Below are 24184 nucleotides of genomic sequence, written 5' to 3' on the forward strand. Positions count from 1 at the left end.
GTAGTTATTGAGAGCTAAAGCAGACGACGTAAACAGACACAGTGACGTGGTAAACACGGCTAAAACATGGCATAAGCAATGTGGGAATGGGAATGACACTATCTTTTCCCTTACTTGTAGTGTAAAGCGTATTTGAGAACCTTTAAAGGCCTCTCTGATTAAAAAGTCTTCATTTTTATTAGATGCAGTTAGTATCACTAGATGAGGATCCCTGGCAGCAGTTATCCAGATCAAAGATGTCCACATAAGTCAAGTAAATATGGTTTTTGGTTTAATATACATATTTCTTACTGAGCCTGGATTGTGACGGGGCATATTTCATTATCTTTTACATCATTTTGCACAACTAATTTCTGTTAAATCCGAAATTCCTTAAAAAACAATGAATAAGACGGCAAGTTGAGGCCTCTGTCAGTAAAAGCGCAATGCGAGAAAAAAAAGGTCATATGGTTGGAAACTTGGCTGATACGAGGAATGTAAGGCGCTGTCACAGTTCATTGTCTTCCAGAATTAATGGGAGAACGATGACAAGGCTAGGAGTGATTCCAGATCAGCGCGAGGCAAGGCGAGAGGGGACCTTCAGAGAAGAATATTTATGTTATAGCTTTATGCTAATATTATGTGGCAAGCAATTACATCTGTATTCAGGCTGGAGAGCCTTGCCATAATTGACAATGACAAAGAAGGCCTGCTTACAGGACGGTTTGATCAGATGGACGATGTCATACTCCAGCATAAGCTCTCTATACTGTATCATTTCTGTTGGCAAGGCTAGACAAAGATTATCACAGCACAAAGCCAGGTTTGAATGCATAAGACAACATTTCAATTGCATCATCATAATGGACACGAATCGCTTTTGTGTATCGTATTGATCTCGAAGTGTTGTTGAGAGAATCTTATTCTATATGTGGACTCGCTTATATTTAATATGCATGCAATTGGGTCTCTGCTTAGGGGGTGGAACTAATATAGCGCAGCCTTTTTGGATAAATGTTATTTTGCAACTCTGAAATCAGAAAACTGCTTTCTCACAGCAACGTCAAAGGAGGCAGACATTATATGGCCCAATTCATTACAGTCGGTGAAGGAGGGAGAGAGAGAGAGAGAGAAAGGGGGGGAGGAAGAGGGGGCTTCATTAAAGCTCCTGGTTTAAGCCCAGCCCATTCTGAATATGTAAATGTCTCAGGCACAGAGAAAAACACAGCAAGAGAAAAGCGAGGAAGGAAGAGCGGGGAGAGAGAGAGAGAGAGAGAGGAAGAGGAGGGGAGAGCGGCACGAAAAAGTGAGTGAGCGATCAAGGGAAAGAGAGCGAGCGAGCGAGGGAGAGAGAGAGAGAGAGAGGGAGAGAGAGCGAGCGCTCTGAATTGTGAGTGGCTTACGACACTCAGTGAACAGAAGGTGCTTCTGCATGCGCTGTCAGTGTACTGCTCTGCTGCAAGGGATTGCGCGCTCCTTTGCTTCCCACATTTACCGCCCCTGTCTGCCTGCGTACCAGCACCAGCCTTCAGCAGCCTCTTCCAGCTGGCTGAGAAAACACCCGGAGAGCACGGGAGTGAACGAAACTGCGAGCCACAGGGGATGCAAGCGGCTTCTTAACCGGGATGAGCCCCTCAGATGACAAGGAATACTGTTACACAAGAAAACAGTGAACAGGGTTCACCTCTCTAAATCCTGTTTTTTTTTTTCCTCTCGCCTCCGTCACTGAAATCATGATTACCCGCTTGAATGGATTTAAAGCCTACAAGTCAGTGATTGCTTCCAGAGATGGACGATAATATGTGTTGACAGATCTGCTGAAACTTAAGCAGGAAAGGGGAGGAGAAAAGAGCAAGGCAGATATTTAAAAAGATTTTGCCTTGGTCCTTTTTTTTTTCTTCCTCTGGTTGTCTCCTCTCCCCTCTGATCATTGCAGCAGAGGACTGCGGAGGAGCAAAAGAGACAGAGCTCATGCATGCAGACGGGGGAACTTGCACTTCCTACCATCTCGCTGAAAGCTACTTGGATTCCTTCTCTTTCTGGCTCTTTCACTTGAGGAGAACTAAGACATTGTAAGCCTGCCAAGGATCTGGTGTCCACTGAAAAGGGAGAAGGGAGGGGGGGAGAATTTGTACCACAGTGGGGTCTTTTTTAGATTCGCACATAATTAGTGTTGGGGCACAAAGCGAGACGCTGAATGGAGATTGTCAGCTTTTGGATAGGGGTGAGTAGGAACCTTTTCAAATAAGATCGATCAATGAGGATTTTTTTCCTTCATCCTCTCTACTCTCCACCCAGTGCTTGATATCTAACAGAAGCGAAGAGTCTGGCTCTTTATCCTTTCCTTTTTCGGCACATAAAAGACATATAATCGCTGCATACAGCTAAATTCAAAACCGGAAGGAAACGTATTAATAAATTAATCAAATATGATGTGATAAATATGATGTGATAGGTGAAAAAACAATATCCAGAGTGGTTCAATGGACATTTTCTCAGTGGCATCCCTGGATATTTATGCTAATGGATTTCCTTCTAATTGGACTGTACTTAAAGTGGCCACTGAAGAAGCCCCCAGGGTTGATACTGTGTTTATTGGGCATTTTTTTGAGAACAGTTCCCTTGGTGGAGGGGGTTTGTCCAAGGCTGTGCCGCTGCGACAGCAAGCTGCTGTACTGCGAGGGGCTCAACCTCACAGACATTCCCCGCAATCTGAGCAGTGCCATGGGCCTGTCCATGAGAGAGAACAACTTGACCGAGCTGCGTGAAGGCCAACTGGCTGGTCTGTCACAGCTCACCTGGCTCTACCTAGATCACAACAACATTGACATTGTAGAGGAGGGTGCGTTTGACAGGCTAAGACGGGTCAAGGAGTTAGACCTCAGCAGCAACAGGATTGAGAGTCTGCCAAATGGTACCTTTAGGCCCCTCCCAAACCTGCGCATCCTGGACCTCTCATACAACAGGATGCAGGCACTCGAGCCTGACCTGTTCCACGGCCTTAGAAAGCTCACCAATTTGCATTTGCGCTACAATGCTCTCAAATTTGTGCCAGTGCGGATTTTTCAAGACTGCCGGAGCATGCAGTTTCTGGACTTGGGATACAACCAACTGCAGAGCCTGGCACGAAACTCCTTTGCTGGCCTCTTCAAGTTGACTGAGTTGCATCTTGAGCACAATGAGCTAGTGAAAGTCAACCTAGCCCACTTCCCTCGCCTCATCTCTTTACGTACTCTGTACATGCACAACAATCGAGCCACTATTGTTGTCAATACACTGGACTGGACATGGCATTTTTTAGAGAAGATTGACCTGTCAGCCAATGAAATCGAGTACATTGAGCCACATGTTTTCGAGAGTTCACCCAACCTTAAGGTGTTGATGCTGGACTCCAATCGATTGACCTCTGTGGACCAGCGCATCCTGGATTCGTGGTCGTCTCTGGACAGCATTACCCTGGCAGGGAATGACTGGGAGTGCAGTCGCAACGTGTGTGCCTTGGCCTCTTGGCTGAGTGCCTTCCGAGGCCAGCGTGACAATTCCCTGCTGTGTTCAAGCCCCGACACCGCACAGGGAGAGGATGTGCTGGATGCTGTCTATGCTTTCCAGCTATGTGAGGATCCCCCAATGGAGGTAACTACAGCAGGCCTGTACGCCTCGACAAGGGATCTGGCCCATGGTGGCTCTGTTTTCCTGGGCCCATTTACTCCCAACCCTTACGAGGGTGAGGGTAGTGAGGTGGTCACCAGTTCGTTCACCGTCACAGTGGGCCACGACGACCTGGAGAGCACCATGCAGATCCACAAGGTGGTGACTGGCACCATGGCCCTCATCTTTTCCTTTCTCATCATAGTGCTCATGCTGTACGTGGCATGGAAGTGCTTTCCAGCCGGAATAAGGCAACTGAGGCAGTGCTTCAGCAGTCAGCGCCGTAAGCAGAAGCAAAAGCAAAGCATGCAGCAGATGGCTACAATTTCTACGCCGGAGTACTATGTTGACTATAAGCCTAACCACATTGAGGGAGCACTGGTAATCATCAATGAATATGGCTCTTGCACTTGCCAACAGCAACCTTCTCGGGAATGTGAGGTGTGATCCTGCTTTGCAAGTACGTCTTTACCTGTGATTATCTGGATATACAGTAAATCCCTTTTTTGGATACACTTGGGATGGGACAGACGGAATAAAGGGATCTTTTGGACACTTTTTACACAGCGTCTCACTGTGATGTGGAAGGGGTGTGCGTTATGCAGCAGACTATTTCGCGGTGGATTTACTGTTACTTCTATCTACTGCTGATTTGAGGCCACGGGGCATAATGGGCACCTGACTCTTGGACCTGTTGATGTTCTACGAAAACACAGAGAGGAATACATTGTGGGCACTGAGGCTTTTCTCTCAAGGGTGGATATTTGAGCTTTAATGTGTCTTTCTACTTCAGGACATTTAATTATTGTTTAAAACAAACTGGGGACACACAAAAGAAGAAAAAGGAAAAAAAAAAAAGAAACCATTTGTATTATGGTACACACAATATTTGACAAGCATTTAAAATATTAAAAACAACATGTTTAAGTTGGATTCAAATGTAAAAATAAAAGTCTGTGTAAAATATGTTCAAAGAAGAAGTGCAAGTGTGGAGAAAAAATGATACAAGATAATCTATTTCTTTTGTAAACTACAAAAAATGTTTAAATAAATGAATTGCTATTCACAGTAAACTCATTTGTACGTGAGAAGCTGTCAGAAAGGGTGAATGACAATAGACGCAGCCTATCCGTGGACTGGAGAGCCATGTCTCTGCAGTGTATCGAACCAAAAAAAAAAAAAATGGAATAGAAAAAAGTAAAAGGGGCAGAGGGATATCTGCATCTCATCTTCAATGTAAAATCCATAGTCTGATTTTTAGATCTGTTATCTGTTTTAACTTTCATATCTGTTGTTTTATCATTCACTGTGTTGGCTCGATATCAGTGTAGTTTCTTTCCCCCTTTCCATTGCTTATCTGACAATAGATTCAAATGATCTATTACTTTTTCATTAGTTAGCATATTTTCATACTATTATATCAGTATTTGTGTACCATCCAAGTAAAGAAAGCAGAGTGTCAAAGATCTAAAGCTATGCCTCTCATTGCCTCTCACTCTTTGGCTTTCACAGAGGAGCATTGCCTCGTTTCACTGAATCAAGCACACTAAAGACAAACATTGAAATACTGCATACTTCAATAAAAATACAACTTCAAATTGTATCAGAATCATTGAAGAAATTATCCAGCAGCTTCAAGGAAAATTTGCACATACGATATCCTTCACTGTGTTTTCATGTGATGTAATATGTTTGTTGAATACAAGGCCATTTTGAGGTGTATATATATCCTTCTTCCTCTGGTGTTCATTGTGTAAATTAGTGCACTGACAGATGTTGTGTTTCATGGGTCTACTGACATGAACAGTATGTTGTGTGTACGTGTGTGTGCGCGTGCGTGTGTTAGGGGGCAGTGAGAGGGAGATGGAGGATCAAAACGACTGCAGAAAGAGGGAACAGACTGCTCTCTAGTGTGCATATTCTCATACTGTGGCTGCATTTTACCTATTGTGCACCATTCTCTGCAAACTTCCACACCAGGGGAATCAGAAATATTCTGAATTTGCAGCAGCTTTTTCTGCATCACTTTGCATACATTTTTGTGTTATTTTGCGATAATTTAAGATAATGTTTACAACTTGTAAGTCAGCAGGAATAAAAATGTTTCAAGAACTCACTGACAGTCGTTACATAATTAGTTCTAAAATACAGTAAAAACGTTTTTTTTTTTCTAATTTAACAACAGAGTTGAAGGTGCATTGGTGTTTTTGTGGACAATTTGCAACAAATGGTCAGAAACAAACAGGTAAGACTTGGTTCCTATAGGGTGACAGATTGGTGGAGCGTCTTATGGGTGGTACAGAATCTGAGAGAAGCACAAATGCGTGTCAGTGTAGCTCAATTTATGTGTTTGAAACAAGTGTTTGGCTGGGGTTTGACCAATACTTAAATCATTGGTTCTGGTATTTTATACACGTTTTAATTATTTAATATTCCTAATATTGTCATAATATATCTTAAATATTCCTGAAAATTGATAAAAATGGGCGCATTTTTACAATTTTTTGTAAAAAATAATGCAGGGATTGGACAAAATTAGATTGGTGTTAATTCTTGTAATCGCTAGATTATCAAATCCTGGAGGGAATGTGAGTCGAGGGATATACATATCAAATTACCTTCTTTCCCTGCCACAGCTCATAGGATTTCTCAAAGGTAAATCCCATCACCCACTAATCATCCTTATTAATATGAGGGGCATGCTGGGTATTAAGTGTTCTGCACCTGAGTGCGCTAAATTAAAAGTATTACATTCTGAAACTAATGCAAGCATGCATTTAGTGTTGCAATGATCACATAAGTTTAACAGGTACCTAAATTTAAACTTGGACTTCAATCAGCTTTAACGATAACATACTAAATGTCTGCATTTGTCTTCACACATAACTGTGCCAAATAATACTGAAGGATAAGCTCTCATTTCAAATTAACCTGCAGAGTCTGTGACAGCCAATAACATCAAACCACTGCCTTAGAAAGCGGCCCATGTGGGATGAAAAAGAAGCAGTGCCACGTACTCACAATGTACCTCTATCTCTTTTGGCTTAACAGGTCAACTCAGGTGAACAACCTAATGAATAGTCTGCTTGTAGCAAAGCACTAAACTATGTAGTTATTTGTGACGGCGGAGGTTTTGGGGAGTGATAATGGCCTAAAGTTGCCATGTAGGATTTATGATCCATTTCTTATTTATGGTATCAAGGGCGTCCCACTTTAAACCTCAACATAGCTGTTAATCATAACCTGCTGTATCATGTAAATGCAAATGACTGCAGTATATACAGCACGGGGACACAGATTTATTTTACGCTCACATCCTGTCTACAGACTTCTCCCCCTCTTCCAGCCCTTCACACCTTTTAAACTTGCAAACTGCTGGGTAAATTTAAGGTTGTTAAGCTTCATTTGTATAAATATTGGATGACGCCTGGCATGGAGGCAAGTACTGGCACCGCTATTGATTTCATTTCACTCTTTTCTTGAACAAGCAACCAGGGCAAAAGGTGATAGAGACCGGCTCTGAATATTTTAAAAGCTCAGAGTCCTGAGGGCTGACATTAAAGTACTTTAGACTTATCTCCATCTCGGCTCACCTTCACCTTCTCACTCTCTCGCTTTGTTTCTCGCTGTGCCCATAAAACGCAGTAAATATAGAGAAAAACATCAATTCATCTCGCTGACAACAGATCAAATCTGTGTTTGACCTAAGCCACGGGTGATATTTCCCTCAGGGATCCTATGAGCTCTCAGACAGCATCCATTATAAACGCCCTGATTGATGAGGCTCAGTAGAAATCAATATAGATGAGTGGTAACCAAAATGATCACAGTGATAACAAATGTATTCATCCGTCCCTCACATTTTCAAGCATGGCTGATGGATGAGGATGATATGCTTTATTTATATGTAAATTGATAATTGATTTAGTAGATGATTCGTGGCTGGACGGGTGACTGTCTAACACAAATCCCATCACAGAAGTGTGAGATTCTGCTTCTTTGAAGAGTTGTTGTACAGGGGAGTGAGACATTTGTTCTGCACTTTGCAGAGACACAGCTGTTAGCCAGCCAGAGGATATACAGGGACTGTATGTACAATGCACATACTAATAGGTCTGAAGATTTGTGCATGGGTGCACGTGCACTTACGTTTTGCAAGTGTGTAGTTATAAATAAGCACAACAGACCTGGAAATCACACGATGTCTAGGACTACATTGAGATGAGGGCACTGCTGAAATGAGAAGTCATAAAAGGAAGATGGATACGAAAGCAGAGTTACTGACACAGAAAGTAAAAGGTCACGACAATGAAATGAGAAAATTCAGGGGGGGATGGGGTGTCCATGAAGTGGAGCATTCTGTACATGAGAGGTGGGTCAGAGCTAAAGGTCAAACACTAACAATGGAGAGATCTCGCAGTCGCAAACTGTAGCTGGGATTCCAATTAAACTTTCACTATCAATTAGCAAGCACTCACAAGTAGCCTTGTCAGAGTATTGAGCCTTGTTCAAGCAGAAAACTAATTAAACAAAAAAGAATACAGGATACAAAATGGGGTATGCTGTTTGTGCCGGCGTGCCTGCACGTACAGTACATTTGCCTGTGCTGCAGTGTATGTGTGAGTCAGTGACAAAACATCAATCTGCAGATCTTTGGGAAATAGCTTGCATCACATTCTGCAGCAAAGGGGCGGGAGGTTAGGAGGGGGGGGCCTTAGAGATGCAAACAAATCCTTAAAAAATAAATTAACCGGGCTTCCTGTGAGGGGTATCGATCGTGCAAGCATTCTGCCATCTCATTGGGACTGGGACTGTGCTGCATAATAAACGCTTAACACCCCCTCATAACTGGACTGAGAGCTAAATCATGGGTGGCAGCATGTACTGCAGCAGGCTGCAAGGAGCTGCTGATGACTAATGACAATGAGTGGGTGGCTTTGCACTGCTTCTTTTATAACAGGTGGGTTATTGGGATCGATATTCTCATCATTATCAACATTATCTTTGAATCCCAAACCTCTGACATGATATTTTCTGTCCTCTTGTGAATTCTCTTCCTACATCAAAATGCTGCTGCTGCTGCTGTTGTTAGAAATGTGATGTTACCTTAACCCTAACACTAACCCACTGAATTCAATGACAAACTATATAACCTCCATGTTGAAGCTGTTATAAATGGAAATTTCACAAACACATCATATGGATGGAGCTCCTTTTAAACAATATATTTTGCTGTCAAAATGAGAAAGGCTTACAGCTAACTTCCAAGCAAACTGTCATAATAATAACATAACCAAAGCAGACACAGGTCCAATAGGGCACTGTAATTACATTCATCACTCAGGCTAAATCTCCAGGCAACCTATATCTATCTACGCCCACTGCTTCATTTACATACAAGGTACTCAAGCAACACTGAATTAATAATAATGGCTTCGGACTCATTATTCTTACCTACATATGGCACCGTAGGTGGAGCAGCGGTGGCTGCTGAGGAAGGTGAAGCAGGGTGGAGAACGGGGGCAAGGTGGGCAGGCTGAATATTCATTACAGTGAGTAAGAGGGCTATCATTGTCACTTATTATCATTTTTATTACTGGTATTATTAACATTAGTTTGTTCTTTAGTTACCTTTCTTGCTATCGCTAGGTGGGATTAGCCTCTGATAATCTTTTGTCTTCTATTCAACATAAAGCATCGGGGTCAATCGGTGAGATAATACACGGGCAACAGCTGGGCCTGCATCTGGGGCTGCATGTAACCAGGAGAAGAGCAGATGTGGGTCAGCGCCTAATATTCAGAGTATTATGGTGGCTGAGCTGAAAAGCTTTATCCAGGACTGAACTCAGGATTTCAAGTTCACTTGCACTTATTCATACCTGTTCAGACAGACAATTGTCCGAATTATACAATCTAAGTTGCTTTAGGCTAAAATTTGACACCACCGATCTTTAGGTCATCCATGTTTTGATGTAGTTTTCTTGCTGCAGCTCCACCATGATGTGTAAACAGTCCTACAAATGTTCATATTAAATTAAATGCCTTAAGATATGTCGAACATGTAGAGCACCCGCACAAGGGAAAGCCAATCAATAAGATGCATGCTTGAGGTTTCTGCAGCTGGGTATGTCCTATAAATGCACTACTCTGTGCAACAATTAATCATTGCAATGATAAAACAGTGTCTACTCTTTGCATGTTACTGTGGGGGTAATCCATTATCTCTCTGACAACTCTATCTGCTTAGAACAAATACAAAATAACAGCCTAATAATGATTACAAATAGTGGAAATAGGGGAAGGATTTTCTGGCTCACGGGGACAGAAAGTGATGGCGTAAGCATCAGAAGGAAACTGTGTAAATGAGTGTGACCAGATAGCGAAAGTCAGCATATAATTGTATCAAACTACTTACATCCTGCTGTTTTAAAACATGTTGTTTTGAATTTGCAAAGCTGGTCAGTGACATAAAGAAAAGATGGTTTCATTTGAGTCATACACAGTTTGTATTTTGTGCTTATCAAGAGGAATTTAAGGACAACATGTACTAACGCAGAGCCCAGGTGGCTGTAAAAACTAAGATTATGAAGACCAAAAATAACAAACATGACATACTTGGATTTCATGAATAATGAAATTACCTACTGATAATAAGTGCTTCAGAAGCTACATTGAATTCAAATACCAGCCACATTTCCATTCAGAGGACACCCTGGCCTTTTCAACAGCTATAAATGAAGCTGCCCTGAATGAACATTTAGATTTAGTGCGCCAGGCGTGGGCACCGACAGCCCAACTCAAACAAAAGAAAAAGAAGATGAATAAAAATGAATAATGAGAACTGAATGCAAAACAATTTCCCTTTTTTGCTCTTCTTAGTTTGATGACTGTGTACTTGCCCAGCAGACAGACATCAGCTCAACTTATTCCCCATTTATGCTAAATGAGTCATCGGGACAACTGCATCATGTTTCATTACTCTTAGTCAGATCACCTCAAATAAAACTGCATCCCAAACAATGCTTTGATGGAGTGTTCCAAAGCCGAGGCACGCAAGCCTGTAGGAGCTTCTCTTTGAACGGAAAGTTACCACAGGTTAAGGGAAATAAAAATAGACAGCATTTATCATTTCCCATTTATCTGATCAGTGTCAGGATGAATAAATGCTATTCTACCCGCTCTCCTTGCCCCTGCTCTCTCTTCCCTATCTGTGAGGGCAGATTGGCATCTCTCCAGTAGCCAATGAAATTGGCTGCATAAATGGAATTGCCCCATTCTCCAAGTGTCAGCTGAGCAACAGGAATGAGTTCAATGTTTACAAAACCCTTGCGTTAAAATGCATGCCATGTGCAGCAAGTGTTTAGACGTTCTCTATGCGACGGTTAATGCGAACGAGCTAATCCAGCCAAGGGGCTTCAAAGGAAATACAAGAGATGGACTTACCTGTCATATTGGAAAGCAGCAACCAATGGATCCACCAAGAATGCCAAGAGAGAGACAGAGAGAGGGGTGGGGAGAGAGAAGAAAAAGCTTGTTAGAATCACGACATTTTCAGAACAAGTCTCTTAAACACCCGTATGGTAAACTTTCACTGAAATACAGATCACACACTTTTTTCAGAGGGTTGAAGAGTTCAACAGATTGCCGTGGGATTAGGCGGCCTAGAGTTCAATGGCGTGTTTGCATTGCAGTACTGCAGTAAAACTGGCGGTGCATTTAATGTCTAACTTGTGACAGCCATTTCCATCGACAGTGGAAGAAAAGGAGGAGCGGGAAGACAACCCTTTATCGGGAGGCTGTGTTGACAAAGAGCTGTGACGGCAAACTGCAACACTGGGAGCCCATTCTGCCAACCATAATCCTACATATCTCTGTACGTGTACAACATCACCGTGCTTCTGTGCACTCTTACAATGTTGCATGGATGTTACAGCTAGATCGCATCAATGCTGTTGCTGCTTCACAAGAAGATAAGGGAGACTGGTTGACTGGTTAGCACTGCAGCGTGCCAATGGACATGTTCTACTGGATCGCACGCCTCTTAAATTATCTTTTAGGGGGAGTCTCTCTCAATATTCTGAGGGCATGCAGGTATACAGGACACTCTAAACAGCCCACAGGTATGAATTTAAGTAGTGCTATCTGTGCAAACCATGTTATGCATTGATAACCTCTCCCTGGTTGCCGTAATGTGTTGAGACGTACTTGTCATCCACATTTCACGGGCAGTGGAGAAAAGCAACATTTACAAATCATGCACCTCTGGATCTGTGCAGTATTTCCCATTTTATCCAACTTCATATTCCATTTACAGAACTCGTCAACAAGTATCGTTGCACTTTCTACTCCACTGCATTTATAGGGTTTATATTATAGCATTATAGCATTAAGGGGTAGACGGAAGCTCAGTCTGTAGGGACTTGGTTTGGGAATCAGAGGGTGGTCAGTTCAAGTCCTGGTACGGACTAACCGTGGAATTGGGAAAAACCATCAGCGGGTATCGTTGTACTTTTTACTCAACTGCATTCATAGGGTATTATATTATAGCATTTAGGGTTAGACGGAAGTGGCCGGTTCAAGTCCCAGTACGGACTAACCATGGAATTGGGACTGGTAGCTGGGAAAGTGTCAATTCCTTTCCTGGGCAATGTCCCCTTGAGCAAGGCACCGAATCCCCCGATGGTGCATGTCTATGTGCAGCCTCCTCACTCTGACATCCATGCAAGTGCATGGGGTTCTGTTTGTGCATGTGTGTGTTCGGGCCTATGTTTGTGCTGCATGTTTGTACTTACAGAGTGAAAAAATGTCATTTGAAGTCCTTCTTCTTTGTCAGATTTAGCTGCCAGTTATTTTACAACACTTAATGTTGCATGATGCTTTTATGACATAAAACCAGTGAATTATTTTTGACGAGGGAACCCTTTCAGAAAGCAAGTAAGTACACGGTGATGCTTCAGTTATTTGACTAATTTTGAATGGTAAATGGATTGCACTTACATAGCCTAGCGCTCGCGAACACTAAAAGCTGTCACATTCACCCATTCGCACACTGATGGCAGAGGCCGCTTCGTAAAGTGCCCAACTGTCAATCAGTCATCACACTCACACACACCGTTGGCTATGCCACTGGGAGCGATTTGGCGTACAGTGTCTTGCCCACGGACGCTTCGACATGTAGACTGAGGGAGCTGGGGATCGAACCACCAACCTTCCAATTGTAAGACGACCGACCGACCGAGTTAATTTCACATAAATGTTACTTAAGTAAAGTACTTCTTCCATCACTGCAATGGGGAATTAGCCTCTTGTCACAATGAAAGGATTCAAGCTTTAGCCTCCACTACTGCTACACCATCCATCTATCCATACATCCGTCCAGGGTACACCTTGGCCTGATCCCTGGTCAATCACAGGGCTCTTGCTATACTACACTATATATAAATAAAAATAGTAGTGATGGGCATAACTCAACATTTTTTTTGACTTTCTCTGAGAAGCAGATAAATAAGCTTTCACTTTCAAGGATGCGTACCGCCATCAGCACATAAATATATTTCCATCACGGTGCCTCTAAATAACATTGAACACAGCTCCTGATTTACTAGTCATGAGATATTTTAGGAATCTGCCCACAACATCAATCATCTGTGGATGTGTAAACTGAACTGTGATATATCATATAGCGTGTCAGTTTGCAAACATCAGATATAATCAGTTTCCCATCGCCTATTTTAAAGGTTGGCACATGACAACAAACTACTCCCACCGCATTTTAATAGCGCTTAAGAAGTGCTTAACAGTGCTTTACTTTATCTATCAGCTTAGTTTATTACACGCCATAAACATGTTTGTATCCATGCTCCTCCTAATCCTTTATATCCAAGCACACTATTTAAATAGATATGGATACACTTTTGTTTATTCTCTCCACTTTGGGTTCTTGCGTTTGGAGGTTTAAACATCACTGTGAAATAGGTTTAGAAGAACAAAGGAGCTAATTGGGTAAACCTGTATAAATCACTGCTTTTCCCTTTCTTGCTGGTAAAAAATGCCGAGGGAATCAATCACTGTTAAATTCAGCGTATAAATCCACATCTGCTTTGGCATTGTTGCCACTCAGTGCATGCTAGTTTAATGCTGAATGAAGTGGAATACACAGTAAATCTATGGCTGAATGTCAACCCTGCAAAATAAGGCTGCATTTCACTCAATATGCCACTATTCTCCCTCTCGGCTGCTTTGGATGGCGACGTTTTGGAAGCGAAAGCAGGCTCTTCAGATTATGTCTGAAAATGAATCCAATAAGTTTCGAAAATGAACCTAATAAAGCTTTGAACAAAATACATTAACAATCAGATCAGTGAAGCTAATGTTTTGTGACAGCGATATTGCTTTTAGTTAATGCATTACAAATTCCAATTGGCTCCAGTTTCTCTGCGAGTGTGGTAATGACAAATGAGAATAACTCACATTATAGAAGGAGATAGGTGTGATTAAAAAAAGAAACGTGTCTTCTCTGATTCTCTTTTAATACTGTTCAGTTACTGTGAAACTTAAAGGTTGCGAGTTGGAGCCCGAATGGCCAGCTGAACTGTAGGAGTGCAGACAAACACATACAGTACACGTACAGTATATCACCCAATGACACCTCCTGCGACTGTTTTAGGAGCTGACATTTGAAAAAAACACAGAGAAATGGCGACAATGGAAGCGAGTTTAAGGAAATGAAAATAGATAAAAATCGAAACTAAAGCAGCTCTGAACATTTCTGTATGTGAAAACAATAATGTCAAGCATGCAGGTGTGTGAGTATGCTGCCTGGAACAGCTGCAGAGAGGTTATGAAAGCAATTTTCAAGGCAGGAAGGAGGAGTGATACAAAAAGAGAGGAGCAGTGAGTGCATGTGGAAGTCTTTGTGTTGAAAGGGAAGGTGATAGTTGGAGAAAATATTGTAACTACAAGAGACACACTTGCTTGCATAACTATCCTTGCTTAGTGTCAAAAGAAGAATCATTCCAGCCACTAACAGCAAATCAAGGCTAACATGAGCTGCTAGCTTAACTGTGACAGCAGAAATGAAATATTTGCTCATTTTTTGCTGCAATAAACTCTTCAGTGACTTAATATAGACAACTTAGCCTCGCTACAGCAGTGTAGCTACTATTTGGAACAAATCCAGAGAATGATTGCACTAATGCTTGTTGTCTGTACGTGTAAGACCTTGTTCTTAATAGGTTAGACTTTGCACTAGATTATCAAGGCTAGACTTTAAAACCTATTCCCCGGGAGTGTGACAAATAAAAGGGGTTTAGGATGTCTTTACACAGATCTGCCTCATGTGTTTTAACAATTCTGACCACCATAATCCATTAAGTGTCAACTTCAGCAGCATTAATTCAATCATTCTCATAATCAAAATGGTTGCTCTGAGCCCCTGCTTCGGGGCTTAGCGGTGCTGCGCCGAGAATGAAAAGGCACATTAAAATGGGCTGGAGCATGCAATCCCCCAAAAAGGCATTTGCTGCGCTCTGCATGCACCAAGGACATGCAACAGTAAGGTCAGGATCACACAACGGCGGAATACTGAATAAGTCAGCCTCCTGGGCTGGAATTCCTGGATCCAGCTCATCCTCCCCTGTCCAACGGTAAAACGTCTGATCGCTCCAGATACGCTGTCCCTGAAGGCTGGCTGAACGCTTCCAACAGGCAGCACACAGCCTGATGTAGCAGTAACGTAGCAGTATGTGCGTGACGTGCATGTGTTAAAGATTTCACAACATACTGTAACACAACATTTTTCGGTGAATTGACGGGTGCTCATTTTCACACTTCTCTATTGTCAACTCTCAAATGCATAACCTCAAACCATTAAGTGCTCTGTGCTGAGTTTCCAGAAACCTGCACAGGCAGAGGCCCTGAAAGCATCCTTATGCTGTTGCTAGGCAGCCACAAAGTCAGCTGCTGTCCAGCACTTTGCTATTACATTAGTTAATGTCATTCTAATTGAAGGGGAAAAAAACACAGCACTTCAATCACGACGCTGCAAATGCCATTTATTCTGGTTCCCTCTGCGCTGAAAAAGAGGGCAGAACAAACCAAAGCTCTTTTTTTCTCTTTATTTAAAAAAGTAGCTGTGTTGAAAAACAAGAAAAAAAAGCCCCACCTTGTTTCTCATTTGATTATGAAGCAGACAAAAAGCCACGGCGACGTAGGCCTTCTTGTGTGTGTGTGAGCACTGTTGAGCACATTTCAACTTGGGGCGCTCAGGGCATATTTCAAAAACATGCAAGGTGTGCTCGGTGGATAAAAGCAAGGTGCCCTGGGTGCATAAGCAGCACACAAAACCCCTCAGATCCAGTGAAAACAATTACAAAAGGCTGCGTTCGCTGCCAAAAAGGCGTCCGGAGTGATCAAATGCCTCTGTCTTCTCACTGCCGTCTCTAATTTAAGTCGGGCCCTTATATTCAGCTCATGCTAAGCAATCAATCAATGGGTTTGTTTGTCAAATTGGCTCTTATTGCTGACTTTTAATTGCACCTGAGATAACCACACGTGTAACCAAACAAGTAGTCAATGCGACTTAACGACTACTTTATTAGTACATTTGTTAGAATAGCAACAGCTCCGCCGTGTTCCTCCTCAAGCCCTTAAAATGAGAGCATAGCATATAAATCACATTATTTTTTTTTGTGGAATTTCATATGCATGTACCCTTCAGGCAAGTGTTGTTTCCTCCTCCATTGAAAGCATTCGGGACTGGAGTGTGGGAGTGGGGAATGAGAGTTGTTGTTTTAAAGCTGGCACTAATGAAACCCATGGGTGTGCGATGACAATGGGAGGATGTTTGATGAGAAACTGTGTGGTCCAGTGTACGCTTTGTGTTTGGCCTGGCATCTGTGTCCGCGTGTGCGATTGGATGGCGAAGTAGGGCAGAGGGAGAGGGACTGTTCGGGGGACAAGAAGAGATCAATTACATCGGTTTTGTGACATTTTAAGACATTTGTGTTTAAAGCTGCCATGTGGTCCTCTTTAATTTTTTGGGCTTCTGAATGCGTCGACTAAAATGTGGATTCATATGAAAACATTAAAGTGCATGGCTTCTGCAGGCCTCAGTATAAAACATAACTTAACTGTGCAGATGCATTAAAGACAATGTATCACACCTGATGTGCAAATATAACTTAGCTTAAAGCTATACAAACAAAGGGACTACAACCGACTATGAAAGCAAACAGGGTACACTGCTAATGTTTCAGCTCACGGTGGTTAATGAATATGCAAATTACACTGTAAAACCTTGGGTATCCAGTGTGGTAGCACATACCATGCATCATCCATACATGAATTCACCTGAACAGGGAACATAATAACATATATTCCATCCCATCAGCACATAGTCTGAACCACTAATGGAATTACTCAAAGCCCAACAACTCATTAGCCTACCTCGCGACCTTATTCACGTCACACGTTCAGCTACCACAGACTGTATGTAAAATGTCCTGAGCAGGAAATAACCTATTATACATATGAACTACTTCACATGAATATTCACACTACATTAAGATATAATGCATCAATCAGCTACATACAGCTCGAGCAGGATGTTTGGAATACCTCGGTTTTACTATGAATTCATGCCTCTGTGTCACAAGGACACTTTCTCAGCTCCTATACATTTATAAAGGAGAAAAAATACTGTCGATTGTGTGTTTTGCACACTCAAGCCTCAATTGTGACTTTACTAATTCCCTGCATGAATACATTACCAATCCAAGCCTGGGCGCTCTCAGAGGTTGACTTACAGACGCACAACTCTTCAAAGTCTCTGTCGTCGAATTGCTTTCATACTCACAGCTGCAACAAGATACTTACTCCATCTCAAGTGTTTCAGATGTTTTAATGCCCAGCTGGTCATCAAGAATTCATAAAAGCATAGCTACATATGAATTTGCATTTTTAATGTCCATACTTGCATGTCCCGACGTGTCCCTTTTTACTCTGCAAATTGAATTAAGTTGTAAATGTTTTTCCAAGGATGAACATTACGCACTAGAGTAGCGACACCACAGATCCGGTCGTATTAAACTGAATGTGAATGGATTTCTTTCAGTGATGAAAAGCGGATATAAAACACTTTCTTTTTGCCTGTGCATTTGAATAAGCGCTAATAAACACATTTGCAAAGCGAGTTCTGCTGCAGGTAAGCAGGGAGACAGTTTAATTGTAACCTTGACATGAAATGAAAGGAACAATAGAGAGTGAAAGCAAGTCAAAGGTTTGGAGGACAGAGACTCAACAATGCCAAAATCCAAGACAACCAGATGGTCTCCGGAACAAGCATCGCCGAGAGCGAGCTACCTCCCCCCTCACGATTTACTGTACATTCAAGCATGGACACCCTCCTCCCCCCGGCCTCCAAATGTATTTAAGAATGAAACTAAAGACATCTAAAGTGTATTTTTGTTTGACCTTTTCAATGCTGTTGAAGCGATTGTGTTGCAAACAGGCGATTATAATATAATCTGTTTTTTAAGAGCAGGAGATGCTGCAGCATTCCTCCTTTTTTAGACACATACAGATACAGTTTGAGCTGCTCTTTCCGGTCAAATCCTTTTGATTTGATTGCGTGTTTCATGTGAATTTATGCATTCATCGCGCTTCCATCCTATTAAAAACAACCCTGCTTTTCCTGCACCCTTTTGAGCAAAAGTGAGGATGGAAAAGATTCATCTAAATAGCCCGAACAAATGGTCTTACTTCCTTGGATGAAGCGAAAGCACAAAGTAATCAGTGAGCAACCTCTCTTGCCCCTCTTTCACCGGCCCACGCAGCAACACATCCCACACGCGCAGATACACTGAGAGGAGAAGATGGGCTTGTTATTGGCCGCAGTGTAGGAGACTCATCAATCAATCATGAATTAATGGTTAGGCCATCTCATTGAAACACATGCAACCCCTGCAGTCACACGAGAACACACGGAGAGAGAGGGACTCCCGGCCTCGTGGACACACATGACTCAAAATCAAATCACAAAAGCCATTTCATTAAAGCGAGCTGTAATTCAATAGCTGTAATCATTTACTAAATGATTGCTGGGGAAGAAAAAAAATGTTCATTCAGACACTGTTGCTATGCCAGAAATCCTTTAATTCACCTACAGCCTACAGCTTTAAAAGCACAAACAACGACCACATCTGGACGTGAAAACCACAACAAAAGCATCTTATGGTCACATAAATGAGCTTACACTTGTTTTTGTCTGTCGGGGACACTTAAAGCAATAATATCATGGTGCTTCTTTCTCAGTCAGTGTCAAATCTCTTTAATGGAGAATACTGGCATGTATGTTTTGGTGCATACGAGCCATAAGGGTCTCTGCAGGGGGGCGGCGAGAGAGTATACGCTCTCCAGTCATTGTTGTTTGAGAGGCCACTGAGCCTCTTGATCCCTGGGTAATCTCCAGCTCTCTGTCTGAGTTATCACCTCTCCTGATTTAGGTCACCCTGGCTGCTTTGGGTTTTTAGGTTGTCCACCTTCCCCCCACAGAGCGCACGTACGCAAAATCCCCAAGTCAACCAGACAAAGAGATAAACAGGAAGCTGACGGCATGGGAAGCATATACATAATAGATCGCTCTCCGGTAAAAACAACGTTCAATCGGAGATGGAAGAGTCACTAAATTTACTGATGACAACTTTCAGGAAGTCAAACTATACATATTTTAATAACCTGCTCCGGCTTTAAGCCACGATGACAAGTAAATAGATGTTTACCTGAAAGTCTGCTCCTCTTCATCGTCCATACTAGCTTGAAGTTTTATTATCAATTGTTAGATTAAAGTAAAAGTAAGTAACATTTATGTCTCGATAGATATTGACTTAAAAAAACAACAGTCTGAGTAATTTGTTTGACCTTAGTTGAGACCTTAGTTGAAAACAATATAAATCATATGATCAATATAAGTTAATTCATTTTCAATAACTATCATGCACAGTATTGATAATTGGTCACAAGTAGGGGAACTATTTTCTTTCGATTCTTCATTTTTAACCCCTTGACGCACCTTTCTTTCACACATTCACTAAATACATTTTTAATTCTATCATGTATAAATGTACAGTATGTATGAAAAATGTATCATAAGTATTTGCCCTTCATTCTTGCACATGTGCACATGTTGGACCCTACTACCTCGTTGTTGTTCCTTTGTTTTTAATGTGTCTGTTTTTTTTATTGTTGCATTGATGGCGAGTTGCACATTCAATTTCGTTGTACCCGTTGCTATGACAATACAGATATTATATTCTAAAAAACTATAAATAAATACAATTTTAAATGGTGTTTAGCCTTGTTTCAGCAATTATTGACTTACAGGAAACTGTTATTAAATGGTTTTTTTCTAATGGTTTAAAACTATTGGAAAAATTTAGTAAAAACAAAATGTTATCGTAAAAGTTTTTGTATTTTCTAGTAATTTTAAACGTGGGTTATTATGCTAATTTTTATATTTCATATTTCACTCTGTGATATCTGTGGAGTAGCTTAGCATAATTTACAGCTAAAAAAACTCACACTGGTGCTCTGTGCAGGCCCTCATACAGCCTCTACCTGAAACCACTCAGTCAACTCAGTCCCTTTAAGAAACCCCGCCCCTAAAAGCCCACTTTCTTCTGATTGGCCAGCTCTCTGAAGCCTGCTGAGGCTGCACTTTGTGATGTCACAAAGTGCAGTGTGTAGAAAAAGCTATGTGAAACCTGGCGTTCACAGCAGCCTGCAGTCTGAGCTGAGAAGCCTGGGGATTACTCCAACATATTTTTACCTACAGATTTGAAACTTCACCCACGTTCAGTCTGGACATCCAACATTGTAACATTATATGTCTTAAAATGTGAAACAGCATAATACCCCCTCTTGAAGTAAATGGACACAGTTAGTTCTGTGATGACCTGGAGGATAAAGAAAGCTGTCGTTTGCTGTCGAAAGATGTGTTTTCACAGAATGTTTACACAAACACATATTGATAACCCTCCCTTTGCAGGATTGTTCTGATCTACTGTCACATTTCCTATCCACTGAAATATAAGTATCACTCTTTGCTCAGATCTCTCTCTCTTTAAATCTCCTGACAGCGTAGCGTGCCGAGCTTCCTTTTGCAGATCAGACTACAGCTCAGCGTTACTCACCCGACACCCCCAACCCCACCCTGAGCTACACGGCTCTCGTGCTCCATATCATCTCCTTATAGCCAACACTTCTCAGCTCTGTGACTAACAGTCCGCTCCCCGGCCCTTGAGGAAGACTAATATCCTGTCCTGCTTTGCTGTAATGAAAAAACGGGGGCCAGGGAAAAGGATGGAAAAGTCCGGATAAAGGACCGGTCTGGCCCCGGCTCCTGCTCAGGGTTTTTTTTTGGCCATTTAATTTCAGATGGAGTTCATGTCGATAAGATCTGCTGCTGTGGCAAATGATTCTGTTCTAATTTGGGATGTGAGGGAGGTCACTGGGCCAGTATTAAGATATCCATCTATGGAGCAAGGTATAGTGGATTTTGTATACACTTTTAATGGTGTGTTAACTATAATTTTGGTATTTTGAAGAAAATAGGTCCATTAAATTTGACAATACATTTGTAGATGTTTTTAACTTCAAACACAGACACTGCAAAGAGAAAAGTGGACCGAGTGTTTATTCTTAGGAGGCTTAAATTCATACTGCAGTTTTGACCTGATCTGTCCTCACACTGTAGCAGCGTGTGTGTGTGTGCATCACGCCTGACTTGAGAACAAAACCAGCACCAGTTTGGGACAGTGCGAGTAAATCATCCATTCCAAAAATGGGGAATTGCTGACCTACTAGGTCAACTGCAGTCTGTCGCCCCGGGCCTTATTCCAAAAGCTACCAATTGGGGTAAGTTCTCATGATCTTGACCTCTGCATATGTCACCGAGGATGGGTGAAAACAGCGTGTTCACTGCTGCGTTCCGATATATAATACATCACTTACCATTATGCAGTCAACATCCCAAGTCTCGCTGCAACACTGGACTATTGTTTAAGGGAAAGTGGGCGGCATCGGTCACTGTTAAAGGAGCGATTCATCATCGAGGCCATGAGTGCTCTTGACAGTGTTCCCCACAGAAACGAGGGTCTGTGTAGTGTCCTTCTCAGACGCACTGCAGACAACTTGGCCATACTTCTCATGTTTTCTCATTACAATTGATAGGGGAAGAGTTCATTTTATACCAGCTTTATCTCTTCTTACCATTCCTAATGGAAAGTGGGAGCCATGAAATTGCATCTTCTGCAACGTCTGCTTCTTACGTGTTTTTTTTCTCCTTCATAAACATGAGCTCATTTTTCATACGTATCTGTTTATACACAGTCATGTGTATCAGTGCAGAGCAAGTACGGTGCTGTCATTATATATACGGGTTCACTTATGCACTGTCCTGCTGTTTAAAGCAGCTGTATTATTAAGCTGTCATTATTGAGGATAATGACACAGTCCGGCAGGCGCTTACAAACAGGATGTTCTAGTTAACACTGTCACCTCGCAACATCTGGCCTTGGACCTCTCGTGTCTGAATTAGCATTTTTCCACATAAGAAAAGCAGAAGGATTCTATTGATGCATCGCTGAAGGATTCTGTGTTATGGGATAGACTTCACTAACACACACAAATATGCACACAGACATGCATCTCTCTCAGTTCAGTGCAGGAGGAAGTAGTGAAGCACTGACCAAAACAATTTTTGTCATGTATACCCCCATCAAACATTCATAAGCACACTCTGTGCAAAAGGTAACAGTTCCTGACAGTCCCCCACACACATCTGGCCTTAAGGACCTGCAGGGAAGGGCAAAGTGAAGCCAAGGGAGTCTGTGTCGCTGCAGTGGATTCAAGTTAAAGAAGGAGTAACCTGCAGCAGTTAGTCTGCTGGTGCAGGTCTGCAAAGGTGTAGGAATGCATGGAAGATAAAGAAAGACTATTATAAGAGACAAATCCTCATCCCTCACATCCAAAGCAACAGCGATTCTGTCGGCGCTGCAGAGGAATGTTATCCACTTTGAGCTGGAGTTTATTCAGTAAGCCTGTATACGCATGCATCATTCATATCTGATAGAGCTGCTTGTGTTTGAACATGATGCAGACTCCACTTCCTTTACTGGCTTTAAAACCAAAGCTGTCTGTCATGTTATGTGCTGCATCATATAAGTGAACACACATAGGGTAGAGAGGTCGGAAACTTTGATACCATTTCAAATTTTTTCAAACGTGGCCTGACCTGAGATTGGACATTCTTACTCCTACTCATCTGACAGCTGTTTATACCTCTTATTTTATATATTTTTATATTGTATTTACTTACTTGCCATTTTATCTTTGTGCTGCTGCAACACCAGAATTTCCCATCTGGGGATCAATAAAGGATTATCTGATATTACGAGCATGCAGCAAATGATGCAATGCAACTTCTGTTGTCAATTAAAGACAATGGAAATGTGTATTTTGAGCTGGATGATGACAATTATCGGTGATGAGCTGATCTGAAAGGATTACAAGATTACATCAACTGTGATATCAATCTTTTTCATTCTAGCACTTTAACTGGCTGCGTGGAAGAGAGGTACATATGGGTTGTTGGATAAACTGAGGGTTAAAGCTGTTCTGTGAGAGAGAGTGGGAGCACACAGTTATTGAATGCTGAGTTTAACTAGAAGTAATGAATCACAATTTATTTATTTGTAGTGATGGCTTCTGTATCAGTAACCAAAGTGGCATCACATGCAGCAAAGTAGTAGCTTTTGCATCATTAGGATCTTCAGATCCTATGATGTTAAATGTTGATGGTATCGGCCTGAAAAAGCCTCCTACAAGCCCCCTTTCTTCTGATTGGCCATCTCTCCGAAGCCTGCTGACATCACAAAGTGCAGCGTGCAGAAAAAACTATGTGAAACCTGGCGTTCACAGCAGCCTGCAGACTGAGCTGAGAATACTGGGGATTACCCCAGCATACTTTTACCTACAGATTTGAAACATCAGCCACGTTTAGTCTGGACATCCAACATTGTAACATTATACATATATGTCTTAAAATGTGAAACAGTATAATACCCCCTCTTTAACATATAATAAGATATTAACATTTGTGAACAAATCTCAAGTAGTCTTTGTTGTCTTGGGCATGTCGGCTTTAATTTTGGAAACATGTAGTTGCATGTATTTCCTTTTTAATAGGTCACAAAGACAACCTTGTAGCCAATGACATCCAGTAGTTAACATGCATGCATGAAAATCATGCATTTACTGGACAGGTGATAATATCTCACAGCTTACGTTTGAATGATTGATGGAAAGGCCAGCGGAGCCTCTAACCTAATCCCCATAGATCCACGGCTGTTTCCCCGATGACGTGACCTGTTACAACACAAAGAGTCTGTCTAGACCTGGTGAGAGGAGTGAAGTTAGGGCACTCTGCAGCTGCCTTTGAAACGGCAAATTATACAAGTGAACAAAGCTCACTGACATTGTTTACGTGCAACAATGAAAT

General features: G+C 41.9%; 2 protein-coding genes across 2 annotated transcripts in view; one reads left to right on the forward strand and one right to left on the reverse strand.

Moving 5' to 3' along the window:
• ctnna2 (catenin (cadherin-associated protein), alpha 2) overlaps positions 1 to 24184 on the reverse strand; it is a 335256-nt gene that overhangs the window by 121475 nt on the left and 189597 nt on the right. The window lies entirely within an intron of this gene.
• On the forward strand, positions 1445 to 5743 carry lrrtm1 (leucine rich repeat transmembrane neuronal 1). The gene has a single exon (XM_069666171.1). It carries the CDS (start codon positions 2497 to 2499, stop codon positions 4072 to 4074), a length of 1578 nt encoding a protein of 525 aa, XP_069522272.1. The 5' UTR covers positions 1445 to 2496; the 3' UTR covers positions 4075 to 5743.

The sequence above is a fragment of the Semicossyphus pulcher genome, unplaced genomic scaffold (assembly GCF_022749685.1).
Source record: "Semicossyphus pulcher isolate SPU_LCO1_2020_fin unplaced genomic scaffold, fSemPul1.0.p SCAF_17, whole genome shotgun sequence".
NCBI lineage: Eukaryota > Metazoa > Chordata > Actinopteri > Labriformes > Labridae > Semicossyphus > Semicossyphus pulcher.

Excerpts from the sequence above, each read along its gene's own strand:
- lrrtm1 (XM_069666171.1), top strand. The coding sequence starts at position 2,497 with ATGCTAATGGATTTCCTTCTAATTGGACTGTACTTAAAGTGGCCACTG.